Raw genomic sequence first — 14,275 nt, 5'->3', positions numbered from 1 at the left:
TATAGCTTTTGCTCGTGCCAAGAGAGGTTGAGTACTTAGGATTTTGTGTCGAACATCTTTGAGTACAAGATGCGTATTATTCAGAATATTATGGCTTCTCAAAAGGCCACACAAGTGGAAAAAGGCAATTGGCCCGTCTTTAAATTCTGTTATGCTTTCAAAGGATATCCAACAAACAGGAGGTCTGGTTATTGTGACTCCTGTAGATGTTTCAGCAGTGTCCTGTGGAAGGCTCGCCACCCCCCCCTATCAGAAGAATCCACACTATCCAGCAATAATGAGCCTGGTATTGACTTTATTTCATGACTCCTGGTCCCCCGTAACATCATGTAATGGGAGACGTGCTCTGTTGCACCACTTCCTTTATCAGCTCCCAGATTATACTGTGGTGGTGCATCCCAAAGAGGAGTAGTGGGAATGTGGGGGAGGAGAAGGAAGGAAAAGTCCCAGTTCTCACAGCCACACTGATAGCTTCCATATGGGTTTTGGGGGGGAAAAGCACCTCTGGATCCTTCCACTCAACTACTGTCAACAGGCTGCTGCTGCTGCTTTGACATACCACTGATGTGCTCTGCCTATTCTTACAATCGGCTTTTCCCCGCTGTGTATAATTGGGGGCCTGTTGTGCTGAGGTGAGCAGGTTGGACCATGTTTTGACTGACCAACAAACAAATAACAGAGAAAAAAGAGCTGACGTGTTGGCTGAGTCATGTTTTAGGACCAGTTTGTGGACCTGTGGTTGTAAATGTTCATCAAAAACACAGTGAGACAGAAATCTATCACCCTTTTACTGGATATGACTGCAGTGACCTTTTTAACATCCCTTGTGACGCTTATCAGCACCCCTTTTGAGACCTTCAGATGCCTTTTAGGTTACAAAACACTTGTTAATATTTCATGGATTTGCCTCAGTTGGAATCGGAGCCAGGGATATTTAATACTGAGACAAAACGGCGTGTTAGGATAAGAGGGGGGCAGTGGAGAGATCATCAAGCCAAAGAGAGAGGACATCAATAAAAACTGTAATTTAATCAATTCCTCTAATCTCAGCCTAATTCTATCCAAGAAATGAAATGTCTCCTTTTATATGAGTTTTAAAAAATATGATAGGCTTCACCTCAGTAAGACAAATTCAATCCCCTGAGACGCTACAGTCAAACCAAACGGGGCTTTTACCTACTGTATTCTGTCTATTGTCTTTTATTTCCTCATACAATTTAAAAGTAAACTAATCTTGACTTCCTGAATGCCGGGTAAACATGTGATGCAGTCAATGCTGAATGTGTGCCAAGAACTTGGATGCCACTGGATAGCAACCGTTTCCCAAAGGCGCGCCAGCCCTTATGCATTTACTGTTTGTTTGTTTGCGCCCCAGTATAGCGGCCAAGTGTTTATACCCTGAGGAGTGCAGTATATAACATTCAAGAAGTAAATTGGATAATTTGCAGATTCATTTACTGATCCAATTTAAAACATCTGGCTTTATAAACTAAATATCCATCAGTATTTCTAACTGTGTAAGCACGTTCATAACTAGGGTTGGCTAATGTATAAAAAGCAACAGCTTCTAAAAACAACACTAAAGGCTTGCACATTACAACATGTTGCTTCATCATTCATGTAATTAGCTGTTATGATATCTGCGTTGTGACCATGTGAGTAATTCAAGCATTTCTTTGTTGTGTTTAATGCAGAAATGGCAGAGGAGGTTCTTCATCCTTTACGAGCATGGCTTACTGCGCTATGCTCTGGACGAAATGGTGAGTGAATGCTTTTTTCCCCATCAGCTGCTGGGTTTGGTTAGCTTTGCAGCAATTTTGTTAAATGGCAATATTTGAATAATCGACTGCTATTACATATAAGCTGCTGGCTTGGCCTAGCAAATCATGGATATGATGGTTTGAGTGGTAAAAGCATCATCAATTACCGTGCATTTACACAGTCACTGGCACAACTACTATGACCAATTATACGTATAATTATTCCCAATGTCAGCACAATATCTATCCATTTAAGGGAAGTGCTCTTGCCCCTTGTGACTCGTTGTGACTTGTGACTGATTTTATGTGACAATGATATGGGAAGTGTTGAGTTTGCTTGATTTACCAGCGTATCAACAAAAAGTTAACATGGTGGCTCATTTCATCAATAAATACATCTGCATCTCAAATAAGGAGCTGGCTCTCTTTGCAGTTGGGTTGAATAAAGAGGCCAAGATGATAATTGATCATTTACAGTAGTTTTCCCTGTTGCTTGATTTACTACATATAATATCTCTAGACCGTTAAGTAGCTAGTGGCAATTAATTACTTTTGACTGGAGTAGAAAATCTCATTTCATGCTTGTGTTGATGCTCTAGGTCAAAGCATTTCTCATGACATACTTTAAACACTGGAATTGTTTGATAGCTACGATTTTAAAGTGTAGTTATTTAGGAATACCTGGAGCATGCGATGGTCTCACCAGGCGGCCGCCACACCGTTAACACCTGCGCTGTCTTTCATACAAAAGACAATCTTGTGAATGTGTTAAACTCTAAGCCAACAAGCGTAGCGGTGTCAAAAGGAATGAAGTGACACCATATGGTGTTAAAAGTCATGTGCTGAGCTTTGTTTGTTTGTTTAAGTGGCTAGCATGCTTATTGTGCAAGAACCCCGTGCTTACTTCCTGTTAAATAAAAACAGGAAAATCAACTTGATGCCGGGAACACTGATGTCTTTACTGATCATTAAGGGTGCCAGCCGTCTGGTTATATAGCAATAGTTATATGTAAACTGACTGACTGTTTTTGTAGGTCACTTGAATACTAGATGGTCTGTTCCATACGTACTGTAGCATATAGGCATGCTGGATATTGATTGACCCAAAGCAGCGCTCACCATTTTTCTTTTTCTATATGTGGATTTGCTTTATAATGAGTTGAAAGCAGGAGCAGTTGATGCAGCACTCGCTTTGTTGCTTTTGACCCTTCAATACTGTATGTGTCTCATTCTCTGGCGGAGGAGAGAGATGCTGAGAGGGTTTATGTAATAAAAGCAGCAGGAGATAGGCTGCTGTGTAGATTTTTATTCATTACTCAACTTTCAGGGTCATTCCACCCTCCTATAGTTATCTGAATGGCAAGGTTAGTGTTTCCAAAGTGCATCCACGGGTTTGATTGCTGAAAATGTGATTGTTCGTAACGTGCAAAAATACTGTTCTGGCTTAAATTTTGGCTTCAAACTGAATGCACTGGGGAATAATGACAGCAGAAGAAGCATAGATGATGAGTTGTTTACTGAGGGGGGACAAAGGAAAGTGGCGGATGTCCTCCTCCATTCATCTCGCTCCCTCCATGTCACTCTTCATCTTTTCATCCCCGCTCTGAATGCAGGATCAAAAGGAGAGGGGGGTTGCAAGGGTCTAGAGCTGGAAATATCAAGTGACACTAAATATAGAAACCAAATGCATTAGAATAATTGTTTGGTGTTGAATACAGCTGCACAAAGTTGGCTAATGGGCATACATATCCGGCACTCGTTTTCCGAGGACAAAGAGGTAAAATACATTTTAGAAAACTGAACAACTGGTAGGCTTAGTAACTGTGATCGGCATTATGGGTTTTTATAAACTCTTGACTTTTATTGAAGGACTTTATACTTAATGTAAAATACTTTGGTGCAGAAACGTAGTATGAAGCTTCAATAAATACTATCAACACTGGAGCACTTTGAATGAAACCCTTTTTTGCAGCGTTGATGTGCAATAGTCCATACTGGATGATGGCTATGGTTAAGAAATGTGATGCCCGGCTGCGTCGTATGCATAAAACATACAGTTAACTTGTTAAATGCTTCTGATTGCTAAAACCAACATAAAATACAATAACAGAGACCAACTCTAAGAGCAGTTTAAATGGTGTATTATGAATGACATACGGTCAAATCTAAACACTGCCAGCTTTCACCAGTATAACATCGCTCTAGACCACATCAGAGCCCCCATCTGAGAGCAGTAGTTTGGGTTGTAGATGAGGAGGTGCCCCTCTGTTTTCCTCCCAGCCTAGTTTTATGACTCTCGTGTCTTGGCTGTAACCAAACCCAGATGGACTGCGGTCCCAACCTGCAGGATGTGGCACGGCCTCGGGGGAAAGGAATGGGTTAGCAGAGGCCTGGAAGAGATCATAGTTCCTACAGCCATCGATTTAGGGTTGCCCACCTAAGGGGAACACCCAACACGACGCACCACTGCCATCATTTCATGCTAAGAGCTGCTATGGCTTTGAAGAGCCGTTGTGTCCAGCATACAAGTGGTGGAGAAAGCTTCAGTAAGATTGTGAGAAAATGTCTTCTGAGAGGAAGGATGTAGACAGTGAATAGCTGTAAATGTTGGCCTGCAATGAACATGTGCAGCCATGCAAGGCTAATGTTTTAGTACAGCTTTCATGGATCATTCTTGGCATACAGTAGGCCTCCAAAGAAGGGCGTTAAAGTTTGTTGTGACCATGATAGTTACTGAATTTAAATAAGAAATGACATAACTCTACTCCCAAAGTCTGCAGTCACACAGCGTCTGCTATCTGCTGAATGTACAAGCTAGATTCTCCCAGAGAATACCCAGTTATTTAAAGGGAGCGTTGTCAAGGCAACAGGTTTTGTCCCTTTTGTCCAGCAACCATTGACCATGGCATGTGTAACATGGGTCTGGGTTATTCTCTGTTTTGTGGAGAGCTCTGGCTGTCTCTGTCCTGACTGTAGGGATACAGGACAGAATGCTCTGGCATTAGAGCACGAATGTGTGGGCTGAGGTTTTCTCCAGGCTCAGTCATATGGTGAGCAAAGCCTTTCTACAGTAGCTGTGTAAAAAATCATCAGACCCAGCAATCGAAAGAAATGTGCAAGGCTGGATCAGACAGAGTTTGTGCTGAGCTGCACATGTTTCAGTGTGTTTGTGTGTGACTAAAGGCACCTGGGAATGACGGTGCTTGACTGCAGAGGCCGTGTCATGAACAGGTGTTGCTGGGTTTTGAGAAACCCTCAGACTAAGCTGTCTTGAGTTCACACTGTTGACAGAAAGTGAACTCATGTACTCATTTAGAGGTAAGGAAAAGACAGATGTACAACATGAACAGAGGCCACCTAAACACGACGGTGAGAATAAGCTGTTTAACTGAAGTAAGAAACACACATACACTAAATCCATTATCACGTCGCGGTGAGGGCAGCTATGTGGGTGTAAAGAACTATCTAGCTCCACTTTAATGACATGAGTGCGAGTTAAAATGATCCAACACCCACACTCTAATAACCGCTTTGCTATGCGGTCCAAAATACACGGCACAACACCTAGCTCCCATTGACCTTGTGTTGCCCTAATTGAAGCCTTTTCATACTGACACACACACACTAGACACACACACCTCGTCATGTGATCTCGGCTGAAATATTTGTCTTTGCAATGTCTCAAGATCTGTTGTGGTCTCTGAGCTCACAATGAATCACAGCCACAGCACTGAAGCTTGTATTACTGTTGACGGTGCATTGTGCTCCATATTTCGTAATGATTTGGAGGCCATTGGAAAGAAAGTGCATTTCTTGTTCACATTCTTGTCAATAATGCATTTTAGTCCAGATAGAAGACGCAGAGTATACCTGCAAATAAAATGAGGCTACCTATTGAGTTGCATTGTACAAAAGACCCATTCAGAGGCTCTTGAATTGCATGTTCCCTTTAGAGTGCATTGAGTGCAGTTGACTGTCTGCACCACAGCCATATTCCTTGTAAATCATCCAAGGAGAACATGACGTTTTAGCTGTTAACTCATTCTCATTTCATCTTAGCTCAATTAATTTCCTGTGTTTACTGGACCCCATAGCACTGTCCAAGAACTGCGTGTTTTGAGAAACTTTCCTTCATTTCCAACACATTTGTGCATTCTTTGAACTTGAGGCACACCATTCTGCTGCCTCTCTCCTGAATCTTCTAGACATGAGCATATACAACCCAATGAGCAATGTTGGCAACGCAGGCTTGTAAGACCGTTCACATGCTGAAACATGCGTAAACTCCCTGCCTTCTCAGTGAAAAAAATGAAATTCAGGACTATTTTTAACTGATTTTTGAGTAGCTTTTCTCTTGTGTTGGTTGGAAAATGAGGGGAGCTTTCTAGGGAATGGATGAGTGGGCAGGGCCTCTTTGCTGTGTTGTTGCCTTCGGGCTCTCTATGCAGGGAATAAGTGGAGGCTGACCACCCCACCCCGTCAAATTAGGGATACTTATAGGGGAGCTCCAAGTCTTGTACTCGTAGCAAGCCATGGGAAACGGAGTGGAGAGGGAAGTAAAGACTGCCTGGAGTACACACACTTGTGTTACAGTTCATGACGGAAAGATCATGAAGTTCAAGAGTGAATGAAGCAGCTGATTTAGAGGGTAAATAACACATGAGAAATCAGTCAAAGCACATGTTGATAAGACCTGTGTAAGTCCTCCATATTGGATTATTGTACGTTGTTTACTAAGTGTGGGTCCAAGGTGAGGCGTATGTTGGTTTTGTAGAGATATGGTGCGTGAGAGTCTTCTTTTCCCCATGGTTCTAGTAGGAACTGATGTGCTGGAATGTAAACAGCCATGGATTACAGTGGGGTCACTGTTCCCATTGCACAAAGCCACAAAACCATGGGAACAGCCATTCATACAGCTTGTAATCATCAGGGTCTACAACACTGTAACTGCCACTCAACCCAACGTCCCTGAGCTGTAGTCCAGTTAACTACATCTATAAAAAAACATTCCCATGTTTTTGTTTTCATGTACAGAAATGGGGAATTTTTGTGGATTCTTGTTGCTGTTCTATCCCAGGAAATCCTAAGCGGCCGGCTGGGGGAGGCTGACCGCAATGAGTCTGCAACACGCAGGCCATTATCCTCTCCAGTTTTAAGAAACCACTGCGCAGGTAGCACATCCAACTAGTGGGAGTCGAAAGTGCATTGACAATTACGGGAAACCTCAGCAGCTTTCCCACCCACAAACGCTGTTGTTTTGGAACAAAGTCTTCTAAATGTTACGGTTGAACAAGCCAAACCATGTCTAATTGACCGTTGATTGTAATTCCCTAACTTCATTATTATTATTAGAAAGACCAAAAGTAAACTGGGGGAGGTTACAAGGCTGCGACTACCAGGTCTCAGTCTACACCAACTCCAGGCTTCCGAACGATTTGTCAGTGACAAGGACTACTGTGCTTAGAGAATTGGAAGTAACATTTAAAAAAAATCCCCAGTTTTGATGATTCTTGTCAGTTTTCTGAGCTGATCCAATACTACACTAGGCCGCCTCATGCGCGCAAGATCCTGTGTGAACAGGTCGTTTCATGGAAACCATGATACTCTACCACACCCACCGCTTTCCTGTTTAAAATAGACACTTTTATCAGGAAACAGGCTCTTTTTATGTGGAAGTGTCATCCTCGTACGTGTCATCAGAGAACACACTGGCTTATCATTTGAAGCCCTGCAACTTAAGACGGGACTATATTTAGATTTTTTCCCTACATGTCTAGGCAACTTGGCTAGGTTTTGTCTACCCAAACAAAGGAACATGTATTTCAGCCACAGTCTTCCTGTCAGATCCAAGCCTAGTAGTTCACTTCACTCTCACTTTGATGTTGCGATGAAGGAAAACAACAAACTCCAAGAAATCTTTTAGAGAAATGAGACCAGAAGGCTGTGTGTGAAGGTGTTGTACGCAGATATGAGTCGATCAAAACCAGGAGAGTCTGGATAAGATAAGTACAAAAAAAGGTCTGACAGACATTGGGCAGTTGTGTTCTCTTTGATAAATGACCATTCTTGCCCTCTGTTGGCCTTTTGGTTTGACTTTCCAGTGTTGTCTTATCTGTGCTCTTTAGTCTTTGCTTCGGCTTTAGTCACTACATCATTCCGGATGTGGCAAAGATAACAATCTTATCTCTTCCAATTTTTCACTCTTTGAGCTACTTCAACTTCTTAAGTCAGAAGTACAGTAACCCTGTCTGGCTCTGGACCAAATCTACTCCATAAACATTAAACTTGGCAACACTATAGTCTCTTTTATTGTCTTTACCTTTAAAAGGGTTACTGTTTATAGTGTACAGACACACACAAGGGTTTACCCAGACAAGCTGCTTGGAGACCAAACTTAATTGTGTTTTATTTTATTTTCATAACACTCAAGGATTAAATATGAAAGACAGGGACAAGCTTTCCAACTGACCTCCCCCTTACCCATTCTACATTTTGCCTGTATGTGTGCTTTAGCCAAAAGGCCCTAATGAGCCTAAAAATAGTGGCTTTGAATTACTTATTCAACCGAAATTATAGTTCAACAGCATTGTTCTCTAGCTTGCTCCCTCAAACAAACAGAAAAAGGGGCTAAGCTGTACCTCTTTGACTGAATGAGCAGGAAGTGCTTCCGTTGAAAACGAGGCCGAATTCATTGACATGTATTGACCTGGAAACACATAGACAAATTGTTGCAAGTCACACCACATCAATAAGTACGCCTTTATCTTCTCTTAGCATTTAAATCTGTGCACAACATTGCGGAGCTTTATGTTCATTTGTTTATTGTGTTTGAATAAAGTTCTACTTGTTGTTATGTTAGATATTAGTCTTCAACTTCTGTAGGCTGCAATCAAGTGGAGAGCGCTGTGGTCTAATATTATATTGCTGTTCACTGTAGCATGAGCCTGTGGACAGGATCATTTAACACAGGGCACTAGGTCTATCAGCACCTCTTGAAAAATAGTACTGTATTGCTCTTTGCAAATGGTTTTCTCATACGCTATCCATTTTCTATTTGTGTGGCCAACTGTCCTTTATATTTTTCTCGGGGATTGCCTTGTTGTTCTGAGCCAAATGTTTGATGGCGGTCCAATGTTGCGCCATGGTGAGGATTGCTGAAAAGGCTCTTTTATTCAGGTTGTCTTTTTAACCATCCTTTTCCTTCATTTTCGTATTCTTTTTAATGATTTCCAGCCATTCATTATCCAGAGAAAGGCTGGTTCCAGGAGGCTTTGGCTAAACCAGTGTCCACTCTCTCTTCCATGGCCCCACTTTTACTTTCCCATTACTCATTTCAATTCACTTTGCCTTCCCTTCACTTTCTCCTATTCTGCCACTCTCTCGCATCTCTGTCTTTCATTCCAGCTCTCTCTGGCCAATAAATCATTTGCGTTGTAGAGAGCAGCCAGCAGTATTGTGTAACTTCTCTCTCTCTCTCTCTCTCTCTCTCTCTCTCTCTCTCTCTCTCTCTCTCTCTCTCTCTCTCTCTCTCTCTCTCTCTCCAAACCCTCCCTTGTCTATAAAACCAAACATGGCCTGACTGACTGCTCGCTCAGTCTGTTCTCAACACTAGACCGGGACCCTGACAAAGGGTTTCATTTAAAGTGTCAGGGCGAGAAGTTAGCCAGCTCTGAGACGGGCACTAATAAAACAGTGGGGTAGGTTTCTGCTTGTGCGTCAGTAGGGGTGTAGAGACAATGAGTAAAAATACTGCTGTTGTGAATTACCCACAGACGCACATTAATGTAGCCCGCAAGGTTATTGAGGTCATATTTGTAAAATTCAACTTCACAATTAATGCTTTCAAGCCAAAGGTTTTAAACTTCTGGGTACATTTTTAGGTTGTGGGGACAGGGTTGATTATTTACATCCCTGTCTTGGTTGGACAAAGTGCAGGTGTAACCTAGAAAGACACTCTGGGCTGCGGGATTGAGTCCTAAAAGTCAGTTAACATTGTAGCACCTTCATGCGTTAAAATACGCGTGTTTGTTAACAACAGTTTGAGAGAATTTACAATCTATGAAGTAGAACAAACAATAAAATATGTCAGTAAATACTACAAATGTGAATTTTGAAGCTTTTAGAAAGCAATGCTAACAAACTGGCTGAATAAAACTAGTGGTGGAGATGTGAATTATGCTACCTTCTTGTAGTTTGTTCATAATGTTAGTTTTTGTCTACAGGCCATTGAATTCAAATCTCAAAAGTCATAAAAGTGCTGGTTGTTTTTGACTATCATGCTAACAAATACGTATACGCTTCAATTAGGTTTATCTTCGAGGTAAAGCCATTGTGTTGCTATTTCTTTTGGTCCGCCCAATAGACCCTCATTAGTGACAGCCTGCAGGAGTCGCAGCTGCAGTTGACTGTCTTTCCGATCTGCAACAGGTGCAGGTGTATTGGATGACCTTTCACCTTTCACCTCAGCTTGGTGACCTGCCAGTCCCACCACCTGTTAAGGTCTGGGCTTTGCTGCCAAGCTATTTATAGCCAGAAAGAAAGGGGGTCTTGGAGACAGTTTGAGTTATGTTTCTTGTGATTACAATCATCATATATATGTCATGGTACACAAATGTTGATAGAAAAGATTTGATGTAATGCCAAAAGAAAACTCCCAGTAAAACATTCCTGGGCTTTGTTTCATTGGTAGGAGTTGCTCGTGAAATCCACACAACCTGCACGGCACATAATGTTGGCTTGTTGTTAATTGTTGTTGGGTGAGCCTCTCGCTCTTTAATAAACCACTCTGGGTTCCTCAGGACCCGGACACAAATTACCATTTCAAGCAGCCCTGGACTGGCCTGCCTCCAGACTCGGCACCTAATCAGCTTAGTGATCTCCCCTCTGTGCTTTCTCTCAGCTTTAAAGAGAAAGCAACCAAAACAATCCCCCCACCCTTTAAAGAAAGTAAACAAAACTGCAGTTCTTAGTATTATTCACTTCTGAGGGACGGATAAAACGCTGAAACATTGATATTTTATACAATTCTAAAACAAAGCACTGCTAAAAAAATAATCCCCCTTATTGTTAAACCATTAATTAACACAGATAATAAATAATCATTGGCTTTTCCAGAAAACAACAGGGGACTCACAACGGATAAAATACAGCAATTCATATTCAGTATATAAATGTATGTAGCTAATATATTCTAAAACCTTAACATCTCCAAACCAAAATGCATATTGAATATCTTTATAGTTCTATGTGATGGTTTGTTTTCTGCCTTTTTCGGCTGACATCATTTCAATTTTCTACTCAACAATTATTTTATGTACCACTATTCTTTTTTTAATGTATTCACAAATGTGGTGTTTTATTGGTCTTGAAATGTTTATTATTTGAACTATTGTTTGGTAAATCCCTCTCTGGTTTAACCATTCATTTGTTAATTACTTTAGTTTTCCGTATTGGGCATACACTGTGATTTATTCAATAGATTTGGCATATTTTGTAAAGCAATCTTTGTCGAAAACATATTTATCCGAAGGAGAGGAGGAACTGTAGGTGCTGTATCTTACATACTGAATTGAAGCTAGTTCTGACATTTTGATTTTGAATGAGCCTTCAAACATACAACACATCTAGGAATGTATTTTTGCCCTGAGGTATTTGTTCCCTGATGAGTCTTCTCTGAAGTTATCTGCTGTCAGCAATGTTTAGGTTGACTGTGAACCACCAGACCTGTGGCTGTAGGAATCTGCTCTACAGCCCTGTGGAAAAATGACTAGCTCCAACACTGAGGTATAAGCTGAATTCCCAAAGGAACATTTTTCCAATCCCTCCCACATTTTCCCTTCCTTTCTGCCTGATGGGCTAATTTGAGTTGACTTAGCAAAGCTTTGGCAGATTTGCAGTCATAATCAAAGAGGTAGTTCAAGCCTGACTGCAGGTCTTATGTAATGTCCTCACACAATGTAGGCTAACAAACTCTTTGTTCATTTTGTTAAAGTAAATATATTTCTGTGCCTCTTTTCATTTTGATAAGAATACTTTTCATTTAGGCCCTGCAACTTTACCACAGCATATAATTGGTGCCTAGTCATTTTGTCCTACTTTGCAAAGTGCTGTGTCAGAGCACCCCATGGGGCGCTGCTGTTTTGTGGCACACTGTGATCTTGGAGCAATTGTTTTCTGCTGTGGAAAACAAAAAGCTGATCCTAGAGCTGCGACTCTCGAGGATTTACTGCTCTAGAAGTCAGTGATTGAACAGCGATTTACTGTAGAAGATGATGCTTGATAAAGAGCACTCCAATGTGCAGGTTATCTAGCTGGCATCATAATTGGCCTTGGGAAATATCGACGATATGATAACGGAGCTGTTTTATTAAGGACCTAATTATGTTGTCGGTTTGACATGCATTTGTAAAAGTTGTGCCACTGCAGAAGATTTAGATAAGCCATACTTCACTGCCTCCATGGTTTACTACGCTGCCTGGGATGTGTGACACCTAATCTGTGTGCCACCCCTTAAGAGATAGCCAATAGCCACAACCAATAAACTGAAATAACTGATTTATAAGTTGCAGCTTGAATCCAGTCACCTTTGGATTGAGCAATTTGGTTTTATGAAGCAGTTATGGTGTTAAAAAAAAAATCACATCTGCCTCAATATACGCCTCTTTGAAGATGCTTTTCAATAACAAAAGTGGCTGAGGATCATGGGTATCCTTTCTTTAAGCTGTCACTAAGACAATATATTGGATAAAACATAATTTCACATTAACATTTGAATGGAATACAGATTTTGGGAAAACCCTTTATCCTCCAACTTTGAAGCTTCAGCTAACATTTTGAAATAACTCTGTTTTGACCATTTAAAATACATCTCAATAAAAGAAGACGTCAAGATATCGCTCAGCCCTAGTTAGCAAGGAATATTGTTAGAAAACTGATCCAACAAGCAAAGACCTAACACGGGTATCGTTCATCACAGCTGAGGGGCAAAGAAAACGACCATTAGAACAAACGCGTTCACACACTTTAAACACAGTAATTGAATTAAGCACGGTCTATATAATAAGGCATATGTGGAAGAAAGCTGGATAGCGGTGAAAGGTAAAAGTTACCACTCTGGGAAGCCACACACACACTCTCAATGATTCTCCTTAGTCTGCGTCTGAGCTGCCAACCCAACATGACACAACTCGATCCGAGCACCTGTTTCTCCAGCCGGCCAATCTACTCTGTCAGCACCCAGACATAAACGGACTGCTTCCTCACACTGTCATTGTATACATCACACACATATAAGCTTCAATTACAATGCTCCTTGAAGTAGGATTAAAAAATGTTGTACCGTGCAGATAAATTGTTCTATTTTTTACCCTCGCAGTCATTTAGTTATCTGGGCTTGCCAACGATGTGTAGCTTCAGTACAGTTACATCAGACTGAACGATTCTAGCCTCTATTGGAAAAGACTCCTGCTGTACTATAGCACAGCAAACGCTCTTCATCCTCCAACTCTCCCTCCTCTTCCTCCTCCTCTGCATTCGTCAACTGCTGGCCTCCTCACACCGCATTAAACCACCCACATCCTCTCACCGTTTGCCGTAAGAGGAACAGAACTGCTTCCACCCACAGTCCTCTCTGAAATATCTGGTACCAAATGTGTGAAATGCGTGTTTTTCTTTTTCAAATATCGCGTCTTTAAACTGCTTTCGCCGTTACCTTTCACTGCGGTGCTGTGGATAACACAGATGCCCTTACCGTAGCATTCATCTGAACGTCTTGAACGCATACCAGTGGAGTGAGGTGTGTCTGAAAATGCTGTACTTGGCCCTGCAACAGAGATGTCAGATATCCACCATATGGTTTAGTCTGATTTCTTTACGTTTGTCTTAAGTACAGACAGGGGTTAAGGTTGCTATTATAACTCAGGCTAAGGTAAATACCACGTGTGATTGTGCTGGCTTAACAATATTTGGATCAAATTATAGGACTGTAAGGACTGATGATTGTAATCTTGTCCATGACCAATGTAGTTCCTGGCCTGATTGCAATGTATATCTGTATGATATTGTGGACTCGGGAAGGAAAAGAGAGACGGTGGTTGGATACTTCTACATAGCAAAGTCGAGGGGTGACTCCATCCGTCTGGCACCTGAGGATATTTCCCCCGCAGCGGGTTGTTGGCATGCTCATTGGTATCACAATTTGTGTTTACCTCTGTTATCCTAAGTTGCTAAGGAAAGATTTATTGCATAATTGCTGTTATCGGTAATGAGCAGAGGATGTTGGACCCTGAAGAGACCTGATTCCAGGCCATGCTGGTGAGTCAGGACGAGGCGGTGCCAGTTCATCAGCTTTCATTTGGCGTCCATGTCTTCAATGATCATAGTTAAAGAGCTTTGGATGCGGGGTGACACACTCAAAGATCCTGCAGTTACATGTTGAATACAGAGTAACGTAACTTAACGAGAGAAGCTTCAGTTTTGAATTTGTCACCACACATTTTGGCAGAAAAACAGGCACC

The 14,275-nt window shown here is 41.6% G+C and overlaps 1 protein-coding gene across 10 annotated transcripts in view; it reads left to right on the top strand.

Moving 5' to 3' along the window:
• The window catches only part of si:ch73-103b11.2 (myosin phosphatase Rho-interacting protein), a 45,540-nt gene that overhangs the window by 3,592 nt on the left and 27,673 nt on the right, over positions 1–14,275 (top strand). For all 10 annotated transcript variants that reach the window (XR_010166560.1, XR_010166559.1, XM_063892592.1 and 7 more), the window contains exon 3: positions 1,695–1,760. Coding sequence is in view for 8 of the 10 variants with exons in the window: in XM_063892592.1 (XP_063748662.1) it covers positions 1,695–1,760 (66 nt within the window). In the remaining 2 variants the exon portion in view is untranslated. The remainder of the gene's footprint in view (positions 1–1,694; positions 1,761–14,275) is intronic.

The sequence above is a fragment of the Eleginops maclovinus genome, chromosome 10 (genome assembly GCF_036324505.1).
Source record: "Eleginops maclovinus isolate JMC-PN-2008 ecotype Puerto Natales chromosome 10, JC_Emac_rtc_rv5, whole genome shotgun sequence".
Classification (NCBI taxonomy): Eukaryota; Metazoa; Chordata; class Actinopteri; order Perciformes; family Eleginopidae; genus Eleginops; species Eleginops maclovinus.
The sequence above is the reverse complement of the archived record's forward strand: the minus strand, read 5'-3'. Positions and strand labels throughout refer to the sequence as shown.